The sequence below is a fragment of the Hippoglossus stenolepis genome, chromosome 9 (assembly GCF_022539355.2).
Source record: "Hippoglossus stenolepis isolate QCI-W04-F060 chromosome 9, HSTE1.2, whole genome shotgun sequence".
In the NCBI taxonomy this organism is placed as follows: domain Eukaryota; kingdom Metazoa; phylum Chordata; class Actinopteri; order Pleuronectiformes; family Pleuronectidae; genus Hippoglossus; species Hippoglossus stenolepis.
In genome coordinates, this window is record NC_061491.1 from 7,798,660 (window position 1) to 7,822,703 (window position 24,044).

Below are 24,044 nucleotides of genomic sequence, written 5' to 3' on the forward strand. Positions count from 1 at the left end.
TCTGTATTGTATATTGATATCGTATTACTGTAATCTTGGAGCAAGCTGGCACAAGAATGTGCTTTGGGATTAATAAAATCAGTTTCATCTTATCTAATCTTATTTTATGTGTTGTTAAAACATGAATATATTCAAACTTTGTTTCTTTTAAATGTGTTCTATAAATAAGTTGAGTTTACTTGACTTGCATGTCAATGGGGCAGACTTCATGTAAACTATTATTTTTTTGCATGTTTAGTTTAATTTAATTTGTTTAGTTTGGACGTTTTAAAAAAATAAAATAAATTTGTAGGAAAAAAAATCACAAAATAGAATGCGGCAACATAAGTAGTAGAAAAAAAACATGTTTTTCTTATTTTACCCCTACAATATATAATTTACTGTTGTATATTCAAAGTTTTCAGTTTTTTAAACGTGTTCTATAAATAGAGTAAATTTGACTTGATTTTGATATTTTATTTTCAAATTTTACATGTTTAGCTTAGTTTATCCCACATGTGTTTAAAACATAAAATAACATACATTTGTTGAACACACAAAATAGACAATCAGCAACATAAGTAGTAGAAAAAAAGCAACATGCGCTTTTGTCAGTCACGGATTATGTTTTTATTTTGAAAGGAAGCATGGGGACCTGTGTGTCTGACGGCAGGAGATTGATGGCGGAGCGGTGGGATGAGAGAGAGAGGAGGAGGTGGGGGAGGAAGAGGAGGAGGAGCAGGAGCAGGAGCAGCGGTGCTCCTCTACGGCGGGATGAGAGGGAGGAGGAGGAGGAGGAGGAGGAGTCTGTCCCAGCCTCCTGCTGCATCCAGCCCGCTCCCCTCTCTGTCACCCCGGGCCAAACCCGCCCAGCTCCTCTCTCCGCCTGTTTTCCCGCACTGCTCGGCCCGGACACACACTGCACTCTCTCACTCTCTCTCACACACACACACACACACACACACACACGGAGCGAGGAGACGACATGGAGACGGAAGGGAGCCAGAGCAGCCTGTCCACCACGGACTCCCCTCACGACCCCTGGTAACGAGAAAACTTTTTATTTTCTAAAATTCTCTCTGTGCAGCTCAGCAGGAACAAACGTGGTTATTCTGCTGAGGACACACAAACACACACACACACACACACACACACACACACACACACACACACACACACACACACACACACACACACCTCCACACTGAGAGCCTTCATCACACACTCACACACTTTCAAAACCCTCATTGACAACTTTGTCTCTCCTGTGTAACCATACAAATATTAAACTCCCGGAATGCTCCTTTAATATGTAAATATGGACATTCTCTCTCCACAGTAAAATGTTCATAGGTGGACTGAGCTGGCAAACAACACAAGGTAAATCTTTTTTTCCTACCACTTGCTCTCATAGAATACCACTATGCCTTTTTTTTTTTTTTAAACTGGCATGGATGTGATGGAACCAAAAGAAATTCTTCATATTTCTCTTTGCTTTCACTGAATCTGTTTATTTGTTTTGTGTTTTTCTGAGTTTTACGTATGAAACCTGCTGCAGGATGAATGCCCCCATTCAGACCTGCCATAGAGGCAATGAGTGATTCTGTAAATCTCATTAGAAAAAGGTTGGATTTAAATTATTAAGGCTGCAATAAGTTGAGATCTATTTTCTTTTAATTGGAACTTGGAATTGGACAGTTTTTTTTTTAGTCCTGATGATTTTGTGTTGTTACTTTAGAAATCTCGGCAAAAGTTTGACCCTGGAGCCAAACTTATTTTAACTTGAAAGGTGTCATCTGTTTCCCACCTCTTCATTCAGCAATTATCGTGTCGTCTTTCCACCTTCTTTTGTGCTTACTTATTTGTTTGTTTTTCTTTCCCAGAGGGTCTGAAGGAGTACTTCTGCAAGTACGGCGAGGTGAAGGAGTGTATGGTGATGCGAGATCCGGTTACCAAGCGCTCGAGGTGAGGGAGCTGCGCGGCTGGCTGAAAGTTTATCTGACCTCCGTGATTCCTCTCTGCACATAACGTATGATTACATGTCAACATCAGTTTCTGTGTCATTAATACCCCCCCCTACTCCTCTTCCTCCCACCTTTTCTCCCTCCCTCTCCCGTCCTCCCCCTGATGTCTGCAGAGGGTTCGGATTCGTCACCTTTGTTGACCAGGCCGGCGTGGATAAAGTTTTGGCCCAGACCAGGCACGAGTTGGACTCCAAAACAGTGAGTTCTCTGTATTTACTTCCCCACCACCAGCTAATCCCATTGCTCAGTGTTTGATTAGTGGATTTTCCAATAATCCGCTGGAGAGGTGTACATTGCTACATTTTACCAGAGCTTCCACCAGTGGCTGGCGCTTTCCTCTCAAAAACCACGTCCGTGCGTGTCCGCCACCGCACCTCAGACGTGAGAATATTGCACGATAAAGTGGAGACACATGGGAGCCTGAGCTCTCTCTCTCTCTCTCTCTCTCTCTCTCTCTCTCTCTCTCTCTCTCTCTCTCTCTCTCTCTCTCTCTCTCTCTCGCTCTCTCTCTCTCTCTCTCTCTCGTTTTGCTCCCCAGCCAAACAGGCAAGAAAATGTCACCCAGTGTCGATTTCCATAGAAACAAGGGGGAACCGGACTGGGCTGCATTCACTGCCAATCTTTGATTTGCTCTCCAGAAAGAGTGAACCAAAACTTCCATTCTGCTTTCTTTGCTTCTCTGTGCCCAAGGGGTAGAATTGACCTCTTAAAGTTTGTCAGTGGAGCGAGCAAATGCTACCTGAAACCACGAAGGTGTGAAAGCAGCTCCAAACAAACTCCTCATCGCTTCCTGTTGATCCTGGGAAGAACAAAACGATGAGAAAGTCAGTGTGTCACACTTAGAGGCCCTCTCACCTGTGTGAAGAACTGTAACTTCAAATGTATAAACTGTGTGTGTGTGTGTGTGTGTGTGTGTGTGTGTGTGTGTGTGTGTGTGTGTGTGTGTGTGTGTGTGTGTGTGTGTGTGTGTGTGTGTGTGTGTGTGTGTGTGTGTCTTTTGTCAGTAATGAATGTGGGCCGGTCTGGGAACAATGTGGCCCGTTGGTCGCCATAGGGACCACTGCCCCCGCCTCTCTCCTCAGTGGGAGTGGTGGTGGCTGCGGGTTAGTCACTGTATTGAAATGAGGGGATGCTATTTCTTCTTTTTCCCTTTGTGCTCTTAGCGTTGCACCGTCTTCAGCTTTTGTAAGACTGAAATAGAGAAAGAAAGGAAAAAATAACAGGGTTATTCACTGTATAAAGTTGTGCGGGAATTAGCAAATTTGAATTGATTAAAATTACCGTGACGGAAGTTGTTTGAGGGAGAAGTCAAATTGATTTCAGTTTTTTTTCTTTTGATTTCCCCAGTGCTTCACTGCTATAGTGTCACTTGCATGCACGACAGCTATGACAAGTTGCGCTATCATGGTTGGACGCCACTAACTTGCCATGGGGTTTGTTTCCATAGTGACTCACCCCCCACTCCACCACCCTCCACAGTTGAAGAATGGATCTGTCACAAAAGAAAAAAAGAGGGAGATAACAATGCACATCATTTACAATCATTTCTTGGATACTAGAAATGGAGACAGCATAAACAGACGCAGGCACGGAGAGAGGGGTGTGTGTGTGTGTGTGTGTGTGTGTGTGTGTGTGTGTGTGTGTGTGTGTGTGTGTGTGTGTGTGTGTGTGTGTGTGTGTGTGTGTGTGTGTGTGTTTGCGTGCTGACAGCTAATCCTCCCATCAACCTCCTCTGATATGCAATTTATTGAGTTTTATACGTGGCAGACTGCACAGATGATGATGACGGCCTCCTTTTAATTTGAGTTTGTCCCCCTCCACTTGTGCCTGCGTTTACTCTGCGTGGCCTCGTGGCAGTCAGTGTGTCGTTTGGCGGCCTTGGAGAGTGTGCGTTTGGCATGGAGAGGGCTCAGCGATCATCCACAGGGGTTGGATGGTGAGTAGAGTGGGCCTTTTTAGACCGCTCACCCTGCCCCCCTCTCCCTCTCTCCCTCACACAGACAGGTTATCCTGTTAGAGAGAGGAGAGAAAAGTTCTCCAGTGGCAACAGAAAGAATGTGCCATGCTGTGACCGACTGAACCGCTCCGGCACAGGAATTAAAAGAGCTTTACGCAGCCGAGAGGCTAAAGAGCAAATACAGTGCTGCGGAGGAATTTATTGGTACTTATTGTGTTTAAGGACAGATGCAGCCTGGTTCTGACCAGTGTAGTGAGGCAGGTTTTTACTGTGATTTATGTGACAGCCGCTGTGTTAGTCGCCCCTCTGGGTGCCCTCCTGGTTTCCTGCTATCTGTAAAGTTAGTGACGCCTGATGCAAACTGCACCTTTGTGGGACAAAGTTTCCATTCAACTGCGGCTCCAAGGTGCACAGCAGAGAGTGTTTCAACAAAATCACCATGCTCCTTGCCGAGTTGCAATCAGGCATATATGTGTGGGCCCTCGTTAACCATTTCCTCGCTGACCCGGTGGAAAGACGTGAGGGGAGGGGGAGGATAACCCCATCTGTGATTAGTATGGCTCCCCTGACTAATAGGATTGGAGTCAACAAGCTTGAGTTGTTCCTCGGATGGTGAGTGTGGCCCAATGGGCACGCTGCGTTAAGTGTGCTCCCAGCTCAGGCTGTGACAGGCAGCGCGCTCAGCCAACTGTTGCATGGCGGGGATGTAGTTTGGTCAAAGTGGATTGCCCTGATTTCGTAAACCTCTCTTGGAATTACGTTCAGCTTCTTCCCTGTTACCTTGCTGTGGGTGCAGAGAGGGCAGGTCTCTCTTTTAAACAGCAGCACCTTCAAGTGACTTTATACACGATTAAGTGTTGCTTTAAGTCACAGGTCCCCACTCCACACAGTTTATGACACATGAAAATACTCTGGAATGATGACTTGTGTGGGATGTGTTTTTTATTTCAGCAAAACCTTCAATAAGAATTCTCAAAATGACAGGGGGGGGTTGGCAGCGCTTCTAACGTGCGACAGATGCAAAAATGAAAAAATAAATAAATATCTCCCAGTGACAAAGCAATGACACACACGTAGAAGACACCGACTAAGATGCCAAGAGAGTTTGTGGTGATAAGAGCCGTCGCTGGTGTCTGTGTGTTGTATAGAAAATCAGGTGATCTCAAGACCGGAGTTAATACGTCGCTTCCTGTCTCTGTCTGCTACACCCAGCTGCTCCACCTCACGCCTGAATAATACGGAGGATTTGTTGCTGTTTTAGATGCCTACTCCCGCTGTGTTGTGCCTGTGTAAAAGGAAAACTCTGGGTAAACTGCGTAGCCCATTCTCCGGATTTTACACTCAGTCTGTCTGAAAACGGCTTTCTTGACAGACCGACACACCGTTCATCATCATTTCATTTGGTTTCTCACAGTCCTGCGAGGGTCACAGACACCGCCATTTTTCCTTTTTTTTCAAACTTCTTTTCATTTTTTGATGGCTATCGGGACATAAAGAGGATTTCAACAAATAAGATTAAAAAAAAATTCAGAATCAAATTACCAAACCTACCTTTAAATTCAGGGGTGAAAACCTTCCTTGCAGAGGTAATAACTGCTAGACACAAAATGTCTCCTTCACTTCAAATAAAAGCACATTCCCAGTGTATGCGTTGGAGTTGTCTCATAACACCAGTGTAAGTTGGATATTGGGCCGCTGCTGGCTGACAAACAAGTTGTGATGTCACAAATCCTGCCTGTACATCGTCTTACCCTGAGATTGTAGGTAAACACCAAATCCAAGTCAAATGACAATGAGGGCTTTGGGGGGTTGGGGGTCACTTTAAATACAACACTGCCATGATCAACATTTTTGAAGCAAAGCGATTTCCTTCATACAGCAAATGTACCTGTTTAACGTCCACAGTTTCCTCCCCCCAACGAATGTGCTGTGTGCTGCCATGTGTTTGATTTTGTTTGTTTGTGTGTGTGTGTCTTGTTTGTTTTTGAATGTGCACAGGAGTGTTGGACATCAGGAGGGTTGGTGACCGGAGGTGACTATCAGAGTAGTCTAGCCACTATAGAAACTAAACAGTAGACTCTGCATCTGATCCTCCAGTGTTAGCCTATAGTCTTCTCACTCTGCTCTCTAGAAAAAATAAAAGAAGAAAAAAACGTTGAGGTGATGTCGCCTCTTGTTAGAAACAACACTGTTACCCTTTACTCTGGTAAACGCATGTGGTTTACCATAGAGGCTCTAGCTCTCTACTGTAGTTCAACTCTACCGTCTCATGGTTGCGGACTAATCTTAGCGCTGTACTGTCTCACCATCTGTTAGTGTAACAGCAGTACAGTGTGGAGTAGTCTAGTTGTTCTCTAGCTCTATTAGATCAGTATAGACTAATATAGAGGTCTCAAATTCCAGTTTTACAGTCTGTCTATAATTGCATTCTCATGGCATGATGTGGTTCTCTCTCCAATCTAAACCTTGGTGACGTTCAGTGGGCCCAGCCACTTGTGTCTCGATTCTATTTGTTTTTTGGTAGCTGTAGTGATAAGATTGATATCAAAAGATTTTTACTGCACAAGAAAAAGTCAAGTTGTGTCCTTTTCTAAGTCTGTCCTGGATGTAAATGTGAGGAACTGCAGGGCAGGGGACGACCCAGGTCGCCTGAGGAAATACACGGGATGATGAGTGGTCCCCGTTGTTGTCATCACTTCCGTCCAAAAGCTGAGGGAGGCAAAAACAAACAAACACAAACAAACAAAATTGGGTGGATCTGCCGTCAGTGTGGGTGTGATTGACAGCTCCCTCTCCTCCCCCCGTCCTGCTCCGCCCCCCCTCACACTCTACCTCCTGGTCCCTCTCTCACTCTCTGTCTGACACGCTCGTCCTCGCTCTCGGAGTCTCCGCGCCGAGATGAGGTGTGTTTGTGATTGTAGTGCCTGTGTGAGATTCCAGGAGATCACATGTCACATGGTAGTGACGAGAGAGGCAGGGGTTCACTGGACATTCCCAGGCATTCCACCTGCGCGCGCGCACACACACACACACACACACACACACACACACACACACACACACACACACACACACACACACACACACACACACACACACACACACACACACACACACACACACAGACTTACATGTTTAAATACTGCACCTCAGACATGTGTCTCACACACTGAATATTAATCCCATGCGAGCAGGCTGCATACAAAGAAAGTGGAGTAATAACACAAACACACATTCACGTAGATCATAGATGCACAAACACACACACACTGACGATTAGCTGACTCAAGAATGTAGAGCTGGGACTCACCACAACACACACATACTCAACATTTTTGAACAGTTTCCTTCCTTTTTTTATTCTAATTACTGCTGAAATTACTATTACTCAAATTAATCAGAAGAAATTGGATAATGGATTGAATAATCAGTCAACACTGAGAAACATTCACAGGTTTCAGCTTCTCAAATATGAGAGTCTGTCATCATTATAAACTGAGTACCTTTGAATTTTGCTCTGTTGGTCGAATAAAGGAAGCATTTAACAGTTAGTGCTTCCTTTATCATACCAAATAGAGCTCTTTTATAGCCTCATGATAGATGAGTCAACTGAGGAAATAATTAGAAAAACTAAGATGAAGTGATGAGATGCGTTCTGCATCCCTCCACCAAGGCCCAACAGTCCCCCTATGAAACCACATTTAAATTCACTAGATCCACTGGATCTGCACACGCTCATAAATATCACTCTCCCAAATATGCCTGATTTTTTTCAAGATCCATGAATTATTCTCTTAAAAATCAAGAAATATATTAGAAAACACCCTTTCTTGCAATGTAAAGAAAAGTGAAAAACATTTCTGCTCCTCCTGATCTTTATCTGCACTAAAATTGAATGAGTTCTTCCCTGACTAATACTGCATCTTCCCATCAGGCCTCATGTTAATCCGTCCAGTAGTTTTTGCTTAATCTTGTTTACAAACCAACAAACAAAAGCTCAGGGGTGAAAACCTCCTTGGTGCTTTGATAAGCAGCCTTAATGACATCATCTACTGCTACATCACTGTTGGCAAAGGTTCACACACACACACTGGTATTACTGTCAGACACACACACACATTCATTCAGCAGTCGTGTGTTCAGACCAGGATGTAGGTGTCCGATCAGATGTCTGAAGCAGGTGATAATGAGAAAACCTCACCATCTTTCCATCTCAAAATGTATTGATTTATTTCTACCTTTGACGTCAACTTCATCTCGATTTTTCTGTCCCAACTATAAGTGGTGTCTGGTTCTGTCAATCAGCACAGGGGAGTGTGGGTATGATGAGCCTTAAAAGCCAGGTGTCTCTGACATTGTTGCCGTGTTAATGTTGCACTAGGCCAACAGGAGGATGACATGGATATATTACACCCTCATTGATGAGTCATCATGAGAGATGAAGGTGTGATGTCAGAGTACACAGAGGAAAGATTGCTGATGCGTCTGCATCATGACACAACACTAACCAGTCGTCTCCCTCTCTGTATCCTCTCCTGCAGATCGATCCGAAGGTTGCGTTCCCTCGCAGAGCCCAGCCCAAGGTGAGTGGATCTGTCTCCTCAGGTTAAGTTGTGTGCGCCTTGTTTTGCAGCGGGTTAGGCTAATGCCTCGTAATCTGATGAACATGAGTGGCGCTGACATCACCGGGTCGTTGTGCGATTGTGTGCGAACAAAAACGTTCACAAATTTAGAAACACAGAAGTATTGTTAAACCCACCTGAACGTCTGGATTGTGTTTCAAGTACGCTCTGTCCTGATCCGAGGCAGCTCGTCTTCTCTGCTCACAACAACAGGCTGGGAAACCCGGCTGTGTGAGGCCAGCAGCACAAATAAACACTGGTACGAGGAGAAAAAAACATCTAACAACATTTACTTTGATACGACAGATCTGCTGAAATGGCTGTGTCATAGGTTGTTGCATTGGTTTTCCATTTAGATTCTAAGCTGCAGAAGAATGCAGCATGTGAGCGTGTGTTAAAACACAAACATATATCCCTGAATCGATTCGTGACTTTGACAGTCATGGACACCATTGTCCCATAATGCAATGCACAACGTAGACTTTTGGAACCCACTGTATTAAAGAGCGACACATAACAAATTCTTAAAAAGTTGTAGATGGTGACAGATGTAACAGCAAAAAACACAAGAAAATAAAATTAAGCTGCTTTCAGACATGCACTGAACTGATAATCTCCTAAGGGGCTGTATATAAGAACGCAAATGTCCAAGTGAGAGGCTCCGGACTTCACCACGAGCTAGTGGCCGTGTTGGTGACGTTTCTAAAATGCCATAGACACAAAAAAAAAACAAGAAGAATACAAATATCTCCGGATGAAAAGGCTGTGCCTTACTAGTAGAAGACACCGGCGAATATGTCAGGAGAGCTTTTGGTGATGACAGCTGACGGCGGTGTCTATGCCCTGTAAAGAAAAACACGTAATTTCCACAGCGGAATTAGTATGCAATGTCCTGCCTGCTGCACCACCCTTCACCTGAAAGCTGCACAGATTTCTGTGCTGTTGTGAATGCATCTGACCTGAGAATCTCCTGCTGCATTGTTCATGATTGAAAGGCAAACTCCAGAGAAAGTCCCAACCCAATTCTGTGGACATTCATGCCTGAAAACGTGTGTTAATTCACAGTAAATAATTTGTTACAAAGTGTTAATGTATTATAATGTACCTTTGACACACCTCCAATGTTACAGGTTTAAATCCACCTGTTTCTGTCTACATTGCTAAATAACAGTGTTCTCGGCTGACTGACTTAGATCTGACAGACTTACAGCAGCACGGACTAAACACTGTTCTGTTAAATGCTGCTCGTCTTCCACTTTATGTGACGGAGCAAACTTGTTTTTCTTCTCCATCTCACCACAAAAAGCTTATAATAATTCCAGGTGTCCCGCTGCAGCCAGTGTTTTTTCTTTAAATACTTTTTTGCTCTTGTTCAGCAAACTGCAGAGAAAAAACAGATACACGGAGGCTAATTTTAAGAAGAAACAAGTGGTGCTATGTTGAGGCGCTGCCAGTCTTCTGTGGGGCTTCATGGGCTGGAATCAAATTGTGTTTTATTTACAGTCCCTGTGAACCCCTATTATGTATAAAATATATAAAATATTATTTTGCATATAACATAATTAAACCTCACGTTTGCTCAAAGGCACAGTGATAGGTATTCTTGAAACAGTGACAGCTCAATGAATGAAAAACATTATTGGTAAATAATAAATGATGAAAATTATAATCCAATATAAATTACCTTTTAACCACCGTTATACTTGTATTGTTTGGGACAGTGTGAAAAGTTGTTTTGTACTTTGAACCTGCAACTTAATTTCTCAAAATTATTTTAGTGTAGTAACAGCTGAAGCAGCAGTAAAGTAACATTAAATTAACATACATTTGAGACAAATAATACAACTGTTTTAATTCAAAGTACTGAGGTAGTACAGATAACTACAAGTGCTTGTAATTATTGTAACATTTAAACAAGCTTTCTGGACAAATATACACATTTTGAGTCACAGCCGTAAACTGATTCCTAAATGGATGTATTGTAAAATGAGCAGTGTGCTTGAAGATACCAGAGGGAAGAGTTATTTGTTCATCTGTGCTGTTCCCTCTCTTACAGCTGGTGACTCGAACCAAGAAGATCTTTGTGGGAGGCCTGTCAGTGAACACGACTATCGAGGACGTCAAGCAGTACTTCGACCAGTTCGGGAAGGTGAGTGTTGTCTAAGGGAGCTGTGGTGTCAGATTTTGGCCGAAAGAAACAGCAATGGAGGTCGAAGCCGAAAAAGAGGGACTACTCTGCTTGAACAGATTCACATACATTTCGGTGGCGTCGGCGCGGAAACGAATCAGCAGCTCTGAGCACTGCATCTCGCCAGCGCTGCCGAGGCTGATTCACCGCAAATTCTCTGTGAAAAACTTCACTTGGGAGTCGAGCTGCTGCTTGGAAGTGAAGGAGTTACTGCTGCGGGGAGGAGGAGGAGGAGGGCGAGAAAGGATGGAGAGAAAAGGCTTGAAGAGGGTAGGAAAGGAAAAAAATAACGAGGCTGAGAGACTCTGAGAGCAGCAGGCGAAGTTAGGGGGACTGGGAGGGGGAGCGGGGGGAGGAGGGCGAGAGAGGGAGGGGGGAGAAAAGTTTTGTAGTGAGTGTGTGGTGATGGCGAGGAAGGAGGAGGGATTATCAGAATCTGAATTAATCTGATGTAACAGCTGCTCCTACCCACAACCCCCTCCTGGCCCGTTACCGTGGTGACCCGACTTGCCCATTGTCCCCAAGTAATTCTGTGGGTAAGGGGGTTTTGTTCTGAAGGAGGAGGGATGAGGTGGTGTTCGGGGGTGTTAGCATGAGTGTGTGTGTGTGTGTGTGTGTGTGTGTGTGTGTGTGTGTGTGTGTGTGTGTGTGTGTGTGTGTGTGTGTGTGTGTTGGGTGGGGGTTAACTCTGTAGTTTAGTAAAAATAAATATAATTTGACTTATGCTCAAAAACCTGCTAACTTCCTCCTTTACTTTTATATCATTTCCTTAATGTAGATGTGTTTGTTTAAAAAACATTTTTTACATAAAGTTTTATCCAAGTTTCTTAAATTCTGAGATGTGAAAGACGTGGGGCAGAGAATAGCTGACGGGCTGACAAAGGCACCGACAAGGGCGGGAGGGCCTGATTGAGAGTGGTTTGCAGAGGCTGAAGAGAGGGAACTGGGGCAAAAATGGTGTGTGTGTGTGTAAGGGGGGGTTACGGGGCCATTATGCCTCTGCACAAAGCTAGACAAATATTTTGTTAGTTTGTTCAGAAGTTATCTGCATACTGGAAGTTTCTGGACTTTTCACACTCCTCGACGTGTACAGAAAAGTCAGCGATGTGTGTGACTTTATGAGCCACGTGACTTTTAGTTCACCTTCTGCTAAATAAAATTGGACGGAACAAAACCCCCCAAAAAATATTTTTTAAAGAATATTTCAGATAGACAATCGTGCAAAACCCTTGAAACTTTTCAAAGTCAGTCACGGGAAAAATACTCTGTTTTAAGCCGTTACGTTTGCAACCGCATGGCATTTTATTTTCAGTGCTAAAGGTTTGGCCTCGAGTTTCTCCGTGCTCCCTCCTCAATCATAACGTCTAGATGAATTTTTGCCGAGAGAGATATCGAGGGATGGACGGTGAAATGTAGGCTCCAGCCATCCATGGAAGTTCCTGATTAGACTGCCTCACTGGACCTTTTGTGTCCCGTCCTGGTGAGGACAAAGGAGAGCGGAGAGGGATGGGCAGGGGATAACAGGGAAGATGAGAGGTGGGGAAAAAAGGATAAGAGAGGAATATTGTCCGGCAGTGCGCCATTAAAAATGCCCAGTGTTTGAAATATCGAGCAATGATGTGCGATTAACTCCATTTGCAGCATTTTATGTTTTGATGGCGTCCTCCAGGGTGACAGAGCAGCCTCACTTCAAGTTAGAATTGTATGATTTTTATGTATTTGCCTTGTTAAACCTGTGTCAGCTCAGATTTGTATCGTAGCTATCCGGCGTGGTAAATGAGTGTGTGTGACCTCACCCTTAATTGCTTAAAGTTTTCTGTGGACTCGCTACGTGGACAAAAGTTTCAGTTGAAAGGCTGATTTTGCAGAGACACTGAATTGAACGTGTTGCAGGCGTCGGGCAAATGTCAGGCAGCGGCTTGAGAAGCATCAGAGTAACAGGTCCCCTTTCACAGTGACACTCCTCGCTCACCTTTGACCTTTCTGTAGGCAAACTGCCCTTAGGGGTCCACACACACACACACACTGACAATGTGACTATGACAAATTATTCAGTGGACCACATCCAGTAAACTTATTATAGACCAAGAGCACAGATTCATTTACCAAATGTTTATTTGGACCACTGTGCAGAGTATAAACATGTGAGCTTGTGGCGAGAGAGGGGGAGGTGGGGGAGAGAGTAGGTCAACTTTGACATAAGAAACTATCTTCCTCTCTCTCTGTGTGTGTGTGTGTGTGTGTAGAATAGACACCTGTGTCTTTGCTCTATAAAGGGAGGCCGGGCTGGAGGGAGAGGTCAAAGGGAGAGGAGGAGGAGGAATCATGGCCGACTGTGCCAACAAACAAAGCCTCCAGGCCTCTTTGTTCTCCCTCTTCCCTCTCCCTTTGTCTCTTCTTTCTCCTCCCTTTCCACTTTGACCCAATCTTCTTCTTTCTTTTTCTTTCCTCCTCACTCTTACAGGACTCTCTGTGCTCTATTTCACCATATCTCCACCTGTCGCTATTCCTCTCACTATCAGCTCTGCCCTCTCATCGAGTCCCCTCCTGCCCACAGGATTCACCTTTCTGCTTGTGACCGGCAAATTTCTTTTTGTGTGTGTGTGTGTGTCTGTGTTTGTGGCCCTCTCTTTGTCTCACTGGCACTCTCCCACTATTCATAAAGCATATTTGATGTTGGCTAGAGCTCTTTTATAAGGGCTTTTTGTACAGTTGCCATGGGAATGTCAAACTTTGGAGGGGAGAAAGGGGGCGGATTATGTGATCTCTGTGAGAAGGATTGTGACCAGGGCAGTTTAGCAGCAGACACAACTTCCAACTTTCCGTGCCACCCATTATGTCTGTTTGCCATGTACAGTGTTTCTCCATATTTCCCTCTCTTTGCTCTCTCGGCCTCCTCTTTGTAACCTGTCGCTTGTCCCCAGTACCCTCCCTCCCTCCCTCCCTCCCTCTTCCCCCTCCTCTCTGTCCATCTGTTGCTGAGCCTCCCTGCAGAACTTGAGAAGGGCTGAGGTCAGGCAATATGCTGCGTGGCAAGAGAGAGAGAGAGAGCGCTGCGTTAATAAACTGTGTTGTTTGTCTCCCCCCCAGGTCGACGATGCTATGCTCATGTTCGACAAGACCACCAACAGACACAGAGGTGAGACGGACGAACTCTCACTCTGTCCATTCATGCACTACACCTCTACTTTTCCTCTCCTTGTCTTCCTCAGTTTACTACTCTTCCTCCAGTCCTTCCTGGTTGTCTATTGATTCCCCCCCAGGGCCTCCTCCTTCCTGTGGGCTGAGCAGGAGGAGACGAACGGGGCTAGTCTAATTAGCCAGTCCGTTAATCGGGATCAGGATAAAGCCTCCTTAAGCACCTCCTCCCCACCCTAGGACTGATCGATTATGACAGCCTACCAGCTTTGTCCAGGCCTTCTGGCCAGGAAGGGAGGGAAGAAAGGATGAGTGCAGAATAGCAACATTGAAAGAGGGGGGGCAAATGTGTTAAGCGGCTATTACAGTACTGATTACTGGAGACTATTAGCTGTGCTGCTGCACAGAGAGGCCCACTGTTGAAATCCATCAAACTGTGTGAAATTTATATTTTTCTACTCTCAAAATGTCCTCGTCCTCGCCAGGATTCGGCTTCGTGACGTTTGAGAACGAGGATGTGGTTGAGAAAGTCTGCGAGATCCACTTCCACGAGATCAACAACAAAATGGTAAGCGGCTCTGTGTGTGCGACAACGTTCTGACACCACTGTTTTGTTACCGACCTTGCAGTACTGATTTGTTGTTTGTCTGGAAACAGGTGGAGTGTAAGAAAGCTCAGCCCAAGGAGGTGATGTCCCCCACGGGCTCTGCCAGGGGGCGCTCTCGGGTGATGCCCTATGGGATGGACGCCTTCATGCTGGGCATTGGTATGCTGGGTAAGTTAGTATTGATCAGGACAGGAAGGATGTGGTCTTACACCTGAGCCTGACAATGACTATCCCTGCGTCAGGGCCCCCGTTGGCTTAAAGGTCACATGACGTCTCATGTGGAGCGAACTGACCACTGAGCTGGGTCATGTCAGCTTGTAACTCTCCAACATGCGGCCTCGATTAACTAGAGCTTAGACTTTAGAACTGACAGAAAAGGTGCAGTAATGAAGAAAGATTTAGCACATACTTCCACCAAGGCCCGAATCATAGATATCAGTCCCCAAATTTGCATCATTTAAAAAAAATGTTAGATGTAGAGATAAAAATTCAATATTAAAATGTGTGCTATATATGCTGCATCCTATATTTCCCATAATGCAACCACTCGAACTTCATACCCTCAGTTTGTAGTAAAGGCCTTTTTAATTCCTTGATCTCATTGTACAGGTGTTTTCTCAAGCTGAGTTTCTGCTCCTCATGTCAAATAAAACATGGAATGCCGCTTTAACAGTTCCGCTCTTCTAATTTTATTGAACATTATTACCACATTATCACTAAAGTAGGATAAGGTCCACTCATTAACTTCATTTGTATTCACACCAGTTCAGGACCTGTTTGCGGATCTGAATTTAACACCAATGCCACCACCTACTGTTCAGTCTGAGAACTACACCTTTTTCTCCAGCGTTTCATTTGAACAGACATTGTAGCTCAAGATGGAATCGCCACCACATATTCAAAAGAAAAAAAGTAAAATAATAATAATAGATTAGCATGTTGTATCCGTGTGAATGTTGTTCTGAAGTAATCTCTCCAGGTGGCAGGTTGTGCACAATGAAAATCTCGGTATACTGTGTACCGCTTAGAGTGAAACCAAAGACAAAGACACTAAGCTGCTTAGTCATAGTGAAGAAATCCAGACCGCAGGTGTAGAATATCATCCGCCTGCACGTCACACAGCATACCAAGCCTCACACTTAAGGGGCAGCACAACTACAAACACCTGCACACAATACCGCAATGACCTCCTTTTTTTCTCAGACACTACATAAACACACTACATGTATTTCCTATTTCTTCTGTTATCCATATGTTGATGATGATTTTTTCCCCCGCAGGTTATCCTGGCTTCCAGACAGCCACCTACACCAGCCGGAGCTACGCTGGCATCACTCCTGGATACACCTACCAGTTCCCTGGTAATCACAGCATATTTTCTGCTCCTCATACACTCTGATGTTATTTTTTGTCACATTCACTGAGAATTAAACACACAGCTACATTTAGTTAGCAAGTGTTGTAGATGCACGTGCTGGGTGAGACATGAAAGAGTTTGAAAAAAAGTGCCAATGTTAAAATCATCCTTGCTTCCCTTGACACACACAGACATTATCTGCATTTAGTGATTGAACAGAATGAACAACCTGTCATCTCAAGTCTTCTAGTTTTGTATTTATATAAAAAAAAAAGTCCTGTAAATAATGATGTGTGAAGTGTGAGCAGCAGATAAATCTGTGGTTGAATGGAATGAATGTAGCTTTTGTTGTAGATTTACATTGAACTGACAGTAGACAACTGTCACAAATACAAACATGTTTCCATAGAAGCACATGAAGCACTGTGAGTGTAAATGGCTGCTTGTAGAAATCAGGGAGTGGAATTTGCACTGAGATGTAGTGTGTGTGTGTGTGTGTGTGTGTGTGTGTGTGTGTGTGTGTGTGTGTGTGTGTGTGTGTGTGTGTGTGTGTGTGTGTGTGTGTGTGTGTGTGTGTGAGATCTGGGAGTTCATTCCCATATTTGATGTCCACCAAAGATTAATTAAGTGAAATCAATGTACTCTTCTGAATTGAAGTTATTTGTTTTATATGACACATGCTATTTATATTTATATATATATATATGTTGTGTATCATTTATAACAGCACTTTTGTTGGTTTTTAAATATCCTTCCGTCCTTTAATTCCTGTTTGCATTCCTCAAACCCTGTGTGTTTCCCTGCCTGTGTGTGTGTGTGTGTGTGTGTGTGTATGTGTTCTCCTCACCGGCAGTGAAGATGTTTGTCTCAACAGCACTCTGATCTTTCTGTTTTAGAGTTCCACTTAGAGAGGACTCCCCTTCTGACTTCACCCCACCCCCCTGAGCTCACAGGTCAGTCAGTCCCTCTTCTGGACTTTACAAGCTGTCACGTCTGCTACGCACCACGCTAGCATCGACACCAGGTCACGCTTTGGTTTGCATGTTTGTGTTTGTCAGTCCTCCTCATTCTCTAAACTGAAGGCAGGATTGCTGTAAGTAAAGAGGAAGGTTTTGTTGTTGTCTGTAAAGTCTTACTCAACTAGAGTGACTTATAATTCAGAATTTCTGCTAAAAATTACAACATAAATAACTCCAGCACTTTCTAAAGTCACTGGAGGGAGATGTGAAATTATGTGTTCTTAGTTGGCTATTATGTGCCTACACATAAAAAGCTGTTAAACTTGGGTTTTACTTTTTTTTTCAGCCATTCCTCTCACAGCGTATGGACCAATGGCAGCAGCAGCGGCGGCAGCAGCAGTCGTCAGAGGTATGTAAATGAAAATAAGAAATGTCTTTTGGTTTTTCTTATAATTTTACAGGATTATATTTTTAAACATCTAAACATCTGCTGTAAAGGTGACTAATTTCATATTAAACAAAAAATTACCATAACCAATTCTTATTATTTTTCTTAACTGCTAATATAGTTGCAGATTTTAAATATGAAGAAATTCTAATTTAGTCGCCTACCACTTTGCCAATCTTCACTATGATGCTAGTCCCCACTAATACGACTGAACAGATGTTTCAAGAGTTCTACTGTTTACCACAAATAGAAAAATATCCCTGGAAACCTAAAGTAAAAATAACAATTTTATTAGAAAAGTCAAGTCTACAGTATGAATGTATATAAAAATGGACCACATGACAGTAATCCCAAAAGTAAAGCCAAAACATCTTGATTGCCCTCTTGTGGCTGGTTGCAGTATAGGTCATAAACCCTGCCACCTCTCTAAAATCTTTCCAAAGATGATTTCTGTCTTTTGGGTAGTTCTTATACTAATGTATGTCAAGTAATAATTTTCTGGTAAGTTTAATTACTAATTTGATTTTATAAAAATAGAAAAGGTAATTGGTCAAGCATGTGTATCGGTAGGATCTCGATACCACAGCTACCTACCACAATCAATCTAGTTAAATAACACTATTTTATTTAGGCTTTTAGCCTGTAAGTGTTTCAAACAGCAAGAATCTATCTGTTTTGACTTTTAGGCTCTAACCCGTCTCGCTCAGCTGGATTTTTAAGTACGAGCAGCCCTGGGCCGATGGCAGACCTGTACGGGACCGCCGGTCAGGAGTCGGCAGTCAGCAGTTACCTCAGCGCTGCCAGCCCCGCCCCGAGCACTGGATTCAGCCACAGTTTGGGGGTAAGATACTGTTTCTTATGATTCTGTACTGGAATGTTTCTGTCCTGGTTCCTTAACAGTTTCTTAACTGTGACTCAGGAACTGTGGTTTTCATTCAAACAAAAACACAGCAGCACTGATTAACAACTTCAGAATGTTACAAACAAAAAAGATGTGCTCATTGTCTGAATTTTACTAACAAAGAAGTGACCCTTGAACTGTTCTATTCTTGCTCCCACAGGGCCCTTTGATCGCCACAGCCTTCACTAACGGATATCACTGAGAGTGTAGGTCAGTCTTTGTCTTGTTTAACATGTCTTTGTTTGAAGCATTTTGTTTAAAACACATTATTGCATCAACCGACCTGTGAGTAACCCACGTGGCTTTCTTGTCACTGCAGAGCTGTAGACTGAGAGCTGAAAGGAGTTTAAGCTGTTTCGGAGCTGATTGGCCTGTCTCTGTCCGGTCCACCTCTTCGGCTGGGGCGGCTCGATTTTCGACAACCACCCCCGACCCCTCCAGCCGACCCTACTGATGCTTCACTTAACTCCACCTCCCAACAAAAAAAAAAAAAGAGAAGTTCATAAAAGGAGCATTTATCACTATTTGTAATAGCGACACATGCAGATGCTGAATTTTTAGAGTTTTTTCTGTTGTTATGTTTTACCTTGTTGTTGTTTTATTTTTGATGGCTGTGTTTCTTTATCTGTTTTGGCTGTATTTTATTGGGTTATTTGAACTTTGACCTCTGAGTTAAGAGGAGTTCAAGCTCCGGGTGAAGCCCATTTGAAGGTCAAGAGCTGTAATTTGTACTGAGAAAAAAAAAATGTATATTTGTCTAGTTGTCTATACTAGTTCATACTGAATTTTAACAAAACATTTGTGATTAATACTATTTCTTGACAATGTGTCACAAAGTGTATATCTTGGTAGGTTTCTAACAAAGACTTGTTCTACTAATAATGGTCACACAAAGGTCATTAGTCCCAGTTGCATAATATGCCAACATGAGCTGTACAATTTTGTAAAATATTGTAAATATGACTGGTTTTCGGGGGGCTCAGAGGGTGGAGGGTGGGGGTTCAGCTAATTGTGTGTGTGGGAGGCTTTGGAGAAATGTGTTGGAAAGCTTGACTGTTACGTATCATAGTTTCACATGGGGGTCGAGAACATTTCAGTTTGCCTGTCACCAGAAGACCAGCCGTTCAGTGTGTCTCTCTCCAGGCTTCTATGGAGGATGTTTCACTAGAGTGTGTTGGTGCTGCGTCAGAGTTCAAACTCTTTACGTGCAGCGGAGGAGAGACACTGAGTCTGGTACAACAGTCCTCAATCAGGAGAGTCAACAAGAAAAAAAAAACATGCTATTTTCTTACTTTGTCATGCTGTTGTTTTAACTGTGATTTTTCAATATACGATGTTTGTTTGTGAAGGAAAATGAAGGACGAGTGTGCGGGAGCAGTGGTACGCAGTTAGCGTGTTTACGGCTGATTGTTTGCGTGATCATGTCATGTGGTTTTGTACACATTGGTTTCCAATGTGCCATGTGCTGTTTTTCTTGGGGGGGAGGGTTGGTACCTCAGTTGCAAATGTGAAATTTTAATCAGACTTTTTTTATTATTGCATTAACATCTGTGTCAAAGTGTGGATGGTTAAACCGTTTAGAAAGGTGGCTTTTCTAACAGGAAAGGAGGGGAGGGTCATTTTAACTCTCACCTGTATCTTCACCTGTCACCCACCCCATCCTAACCATCACTGCATATCCACTGGAGGTCACAGACTGTAGCAATGTGACAACTATTTTTAGACCAAAACAATTATGTTCAGAGCTACTAGTATGTTGCACTGGCCGATCACAATAAATGTGTTTCTTTTTTTGAATGGTAGCTTAAGAACAAAGCACTCTCGATCTGCAAGACACAGGCTTTTACATTTCGATACGCTCGCTCACACTGCTACAGGTCACCATGGTAGTTCATTCATTCTTTGATGCTGTTTTCACTGAAAAATAACAATCTTGTCAACACTGTAACTTTTTTCTGATTTTCTTTTTCCTGTCATGTTTATTCCTTTGGAAAAAAAAAACTTTTTAAAATTCCTAATAAATTATTTAAAAACATTCCACTTCTGTATCCTGTTGGAGCTTTTTTTTTTTATCAGAGGAGCATTGTTAAGGAGAATCTTCATATATAAATTAACACACGTGGGCCATAAAGAGCATCCCTGCAGTACGCCCTGTCAGTGGTAAAGTACAACAAAGTACATTTACTTTCTTTTACTTGGATTGTTTTTTCATGGTAACCTGCATTTTGGTTTATCCATTTAATACTTTTACAACATTCAGAATTTACACAGTACTGCAGACAGGTGAGCGGCTTCCAGATATTTTCACGTGACAGAAAACATATTTAAAAACTGCTGAGGGAGCGCTGTGATGGATTTTCTTGGTTAGTTTTTATGTCATTGTAGAGCCTCGTAACAAAAACAAATTTGAAATGACACTACATTTGTACTAAATGACCATGACAACTGACTAAAAATGTGCTAAACTATAGACTTTCTATGAACTGCAACACATTTTCTACTACATTCTCAGAAAATAGTTATAAATTATTCTACATTTGTACAAAATGACCATAATAGCTGAGTACAAATGTGCTAAATTATTGAATTTCTATGACGTTCTACGGATTTGTGGTGAATAATACATTTTAATAAAAAAATAATCTCTGAAGGTTGTGGTGGTCGTGGTGGGCTGGAGTCAATCCCAGCGGACATTGGAACACAGATACCGACACCAGCATATCACAGGGCCAACGTACAGAGACAAACAAACAGTTGTAAAAAAAACATGACCACCCAATACAATGCTAAAATCTAGAATTAGGTCAAATCTACAGATTATAATTATTATTAGTAAAGAGGCTTCCAGGCATGATGAGATAAAATCTGAATGTCTAATCAATTGGTATACATTTTTTACTAATGCCCATGAGAGTGTAATAATTACTATAACTGTACTAAATGACTATAAATATATCAGGGAATATATATAAATAAATATAAATAATATATACATAAATATATATTCCCTGTCTTTCCTCCACTTCCTGATATTGTTGTAATGGCATTGTTGTAATCAGTCACTCAGTGTGGCTGCTGGCCTGAGTCTCCAGGCTGCTCACGCTTGTCTCCAGGCTGCCTCTGTGTGTCCCTCTTACATCTGTCTGTTGGTTGATCTCTCTCTTCCATCATCACTGCTCTGCTGCCTCTCCTCCCCTGCCTCCACCTCCACGCTCCCACCGCCTCAGCACTGTGGCGTTCGCCTCTCTGCTTTGACCGTCTCCAGGGGGAAGCCGCAGCCAGTCGTGCAAACCAAACCCTTGCTGCAAGAAAGCTCTGACCTTGTGAAGAATAGGGAGGCTCAGGAGATCCCCCCTCTGAGGAGCGACCTTCTATATCACCATGTTTTTGCCCTGCCTGGCCCATCAATACTGTGGTGCCGGGCTAGTGAGTTATGCAGTGCTGAAGGTTTGAGGTTTCAGCACGTTTCTGTTTATGACTAGTTTTAAGGCAGGATACTCCTGTTACGGCAGGTTTAGTTTATCTGCTGGCAGCCCAGACCAATCGTCACGAGCCATGATAGTGATGGAAAAAGCTTTTAAAGCTGGTTGGGAACACAGATTCATCTGGACTTATCTGGATATCTGCACATATTTAGTGACTAATCTAAAACTAAGATTAGTGTCTTTTTCATCAGCAAACGTGACAGTAAATGTGGACCATAGACATTTGTTTCAGATACAGAAATAGCCCCTTCACTTCTCTGAACTGCTACATGACTAACAAATGCCTCTGCTGATGTGGGCTGAGATAAAAACATCACTTCAGTTCACAGATAGATGTACTTAATCGATCTCTAACTGAAATTCCTGAAAGCTAAAGCAGAGGATAGCTCCAACCTATCGACATCTGGGTTATGGGTCCAACACACTCTGCCACTTTGCCATCCGACACCCCAGATGGGAATTGAACCCACAATGAGGGCAGGGCCTCATCCATTAGGCCACTGGGGCACTTGCAGTGGACCCATCCCTATGCTAAACCACGCCCATAACTGCTGACTGTAATGATCTGCACACATTTTCACATCAGTGTTTAAAACTGAAGAAACCAAGCTCATAGGTTATGCAGCTCTTTGGTCAACGTTCACTTCCTGTCAGTGTGACACAAAGGTTGATGAAGTCGTAGCATTGGATAGACACAGCACGTTGAAGCTGCTTTCATGTACTGAACTCTGGATATTCTCCTGAAATTTTCCAGAGGGGATGCATGTGAGAACGCGAATGCCCAAGTCAGTTGCTCCAGTTTTTAACATGTGACGCACACTAAACTGGATGAAAATATCTCAGGACAAAAAAGTAGGTGCCATTAATGCAGAAGATGCAGACGATGATGTCAGCTTGGAAAGGCAACAAGATTTGAGTGCTTTTCGCGATAAGGGCAAACACCAGTCTTGATGTGTACATCATGTTCTGCCTCCTGGATGCTCTACCCAAGAGCTGACCCTAGCCTGAATGTTCCAGACAGTTTCCTTTTTGTGAAAGCATCTGCTCCCAACAATCTCCTGCTGCATTCTTCATATGTGAAAGACCAACATGTTCATGTCTGAAAACGCCTTTGGATTTGTCTCAAGTCTCTGAGCTGTCCAACAGAGTTGTGTTGAGTCACTGTGCCTATAGCAGCTGTCCCATCATTGTAGCTGTGAGTTTCTGGATGAGACGTGTCGACTCAGCTGTCCACTGTCTTTCATCGCCGAGGACTATGGCTTCAGTACAGAACTAGAGATAACAAGAGAGGCAGGTGCATGGAGATACATGTGGATTCAAAACAAAGCAGTGACTAATTTCTGTCTAAATGTTCCAAATAGGCTCCCATGAAAGACACATGCAGATGTAATATGTGACTTGCTATTATGGGGCTCGATTGTGAAATACTAAAACTGAATTTGACCTTTTTCTCACCATGTAGGCCCAAAAGAGCCATGAGGAGCAGGACTATAACAATGTTCCTTTTGTCATCGGTCTCATGGTCATCACTGCATGTTGTGCGGATGCACCCGATATGAAATTTAACATTGGAATAAAATGATTTCAGTTATGATCAAATCCTCACCTCTGCTGTTGTGCACATTATATTACAATAACACTTTTGCAGCTTTTGTATTTGCAAATGATCCCTCAAAGGTCCTTATGAAAGAGAATCCTAAACCATGTTTTCTTTAGTTTTTAACCCCTGACCCACATCTAAGCAAATGTTGAAAAGCTATTGTATGAGTGTAACTGGTATCAGAGCCCTTTAGGCCAAAGACTGAAGAAAGGCTTGAGTGTTATTGTTGGAAATGCAGCTATGTGTCTCGGACACTCGTGTGAAAGGAGGAGCAGAGCTGTAAATTGATCTCCAGTGAGCAGGATAAGATGACAGGGAAAGCTGCTGGATGTTGTGATGAACCCCAAAAAATCACCCAGGGATGGTAAACTGGAAACATTAAAAAATAGTGCTCTTCCTGTCAAACCATCAGCTTTCACCAGGTGAACTTTTCTTGTATTTGAGGGAAGGCTGTGTACATGAACTTTGAGCGAACAGTTTTTAAGCCTCCTTTGCTGATGCAGCTGCTTGGAGTTTTGTCCCGCCGGGTCACCATGGCAACTTGAGAACCTGCTGGTGGACAGCAACTGAAGTGGGAGGTCTTATTCTTTTTTTTGCTTAGGCCCCCATCTGCCAAACCCAGAGACAACTCGAGCAAGGGGAGGCAGGGTCTTGTTCCCGGCAGGGTCTGGAGCACCGTTGACCTTCACTGAGGAGAGAGCAGTGAGAAAACATGTGAAAATAACCAACTGACCCATCGAAGATGCTCACCGTGGAGGAGGCAGAGATTAAAGTCTGAG

General features: G+C 43.3%; 1 protein-coding gene across 3 annotated transcripts; it reads left to right on the forward strand.

Moving 5' to 3' along the window:
• Positions 1-773: 773 nt before the first annotated feature.
• On the forward strand, positions 774-20,220 carry msi1b (musashi RNA binding protein 1b). Of its 3 annotated transcripts, none has more exons than XM_035165865.2 (15): positions 774-1,023; positions 1,319-1,359; positions 1,863-1,944; positions 2,117-2,201; positions 8,502-8,543; positions 10,639-10,731; positions 13,861-13,909; positions 14,394-14,476; positions 14,566-14,683; positions 15,796-15,876; positions 16,769-16,825; positions 17,178-17,240; positions 17,966-18,120; positions 18,341-18,390; positions 18,500-20,220. In XM_035165865.2, exons 1-14 carry the CDS (start codon positions 965-967, stop codon positions 18,380-18,382), a joined length of 1,050 nt encoding a protein of 349 aa, XP_035021756.1. In that variant the 5' UTR covers positions 774-964; the 3' UTR covers positions 18,383-18,390; positions 18,500-20,220. The 3 variants fall into 3 exon arrangements, with proteins under 3 accessions (XP_035021756.1, XP_035021758.1, XP_035021759.1); XM_035165867.2 differs by having other exon boundaries at positions 809-1,023; positions 18,341-18,386; XM_035165868.2 differs by having other exon boundaries at positions 809-1,023; positions 17,987-18,120.
• The last annotated feature ends 3,824 nt before the right edge of the window (positions 20,221-24,044 follow it).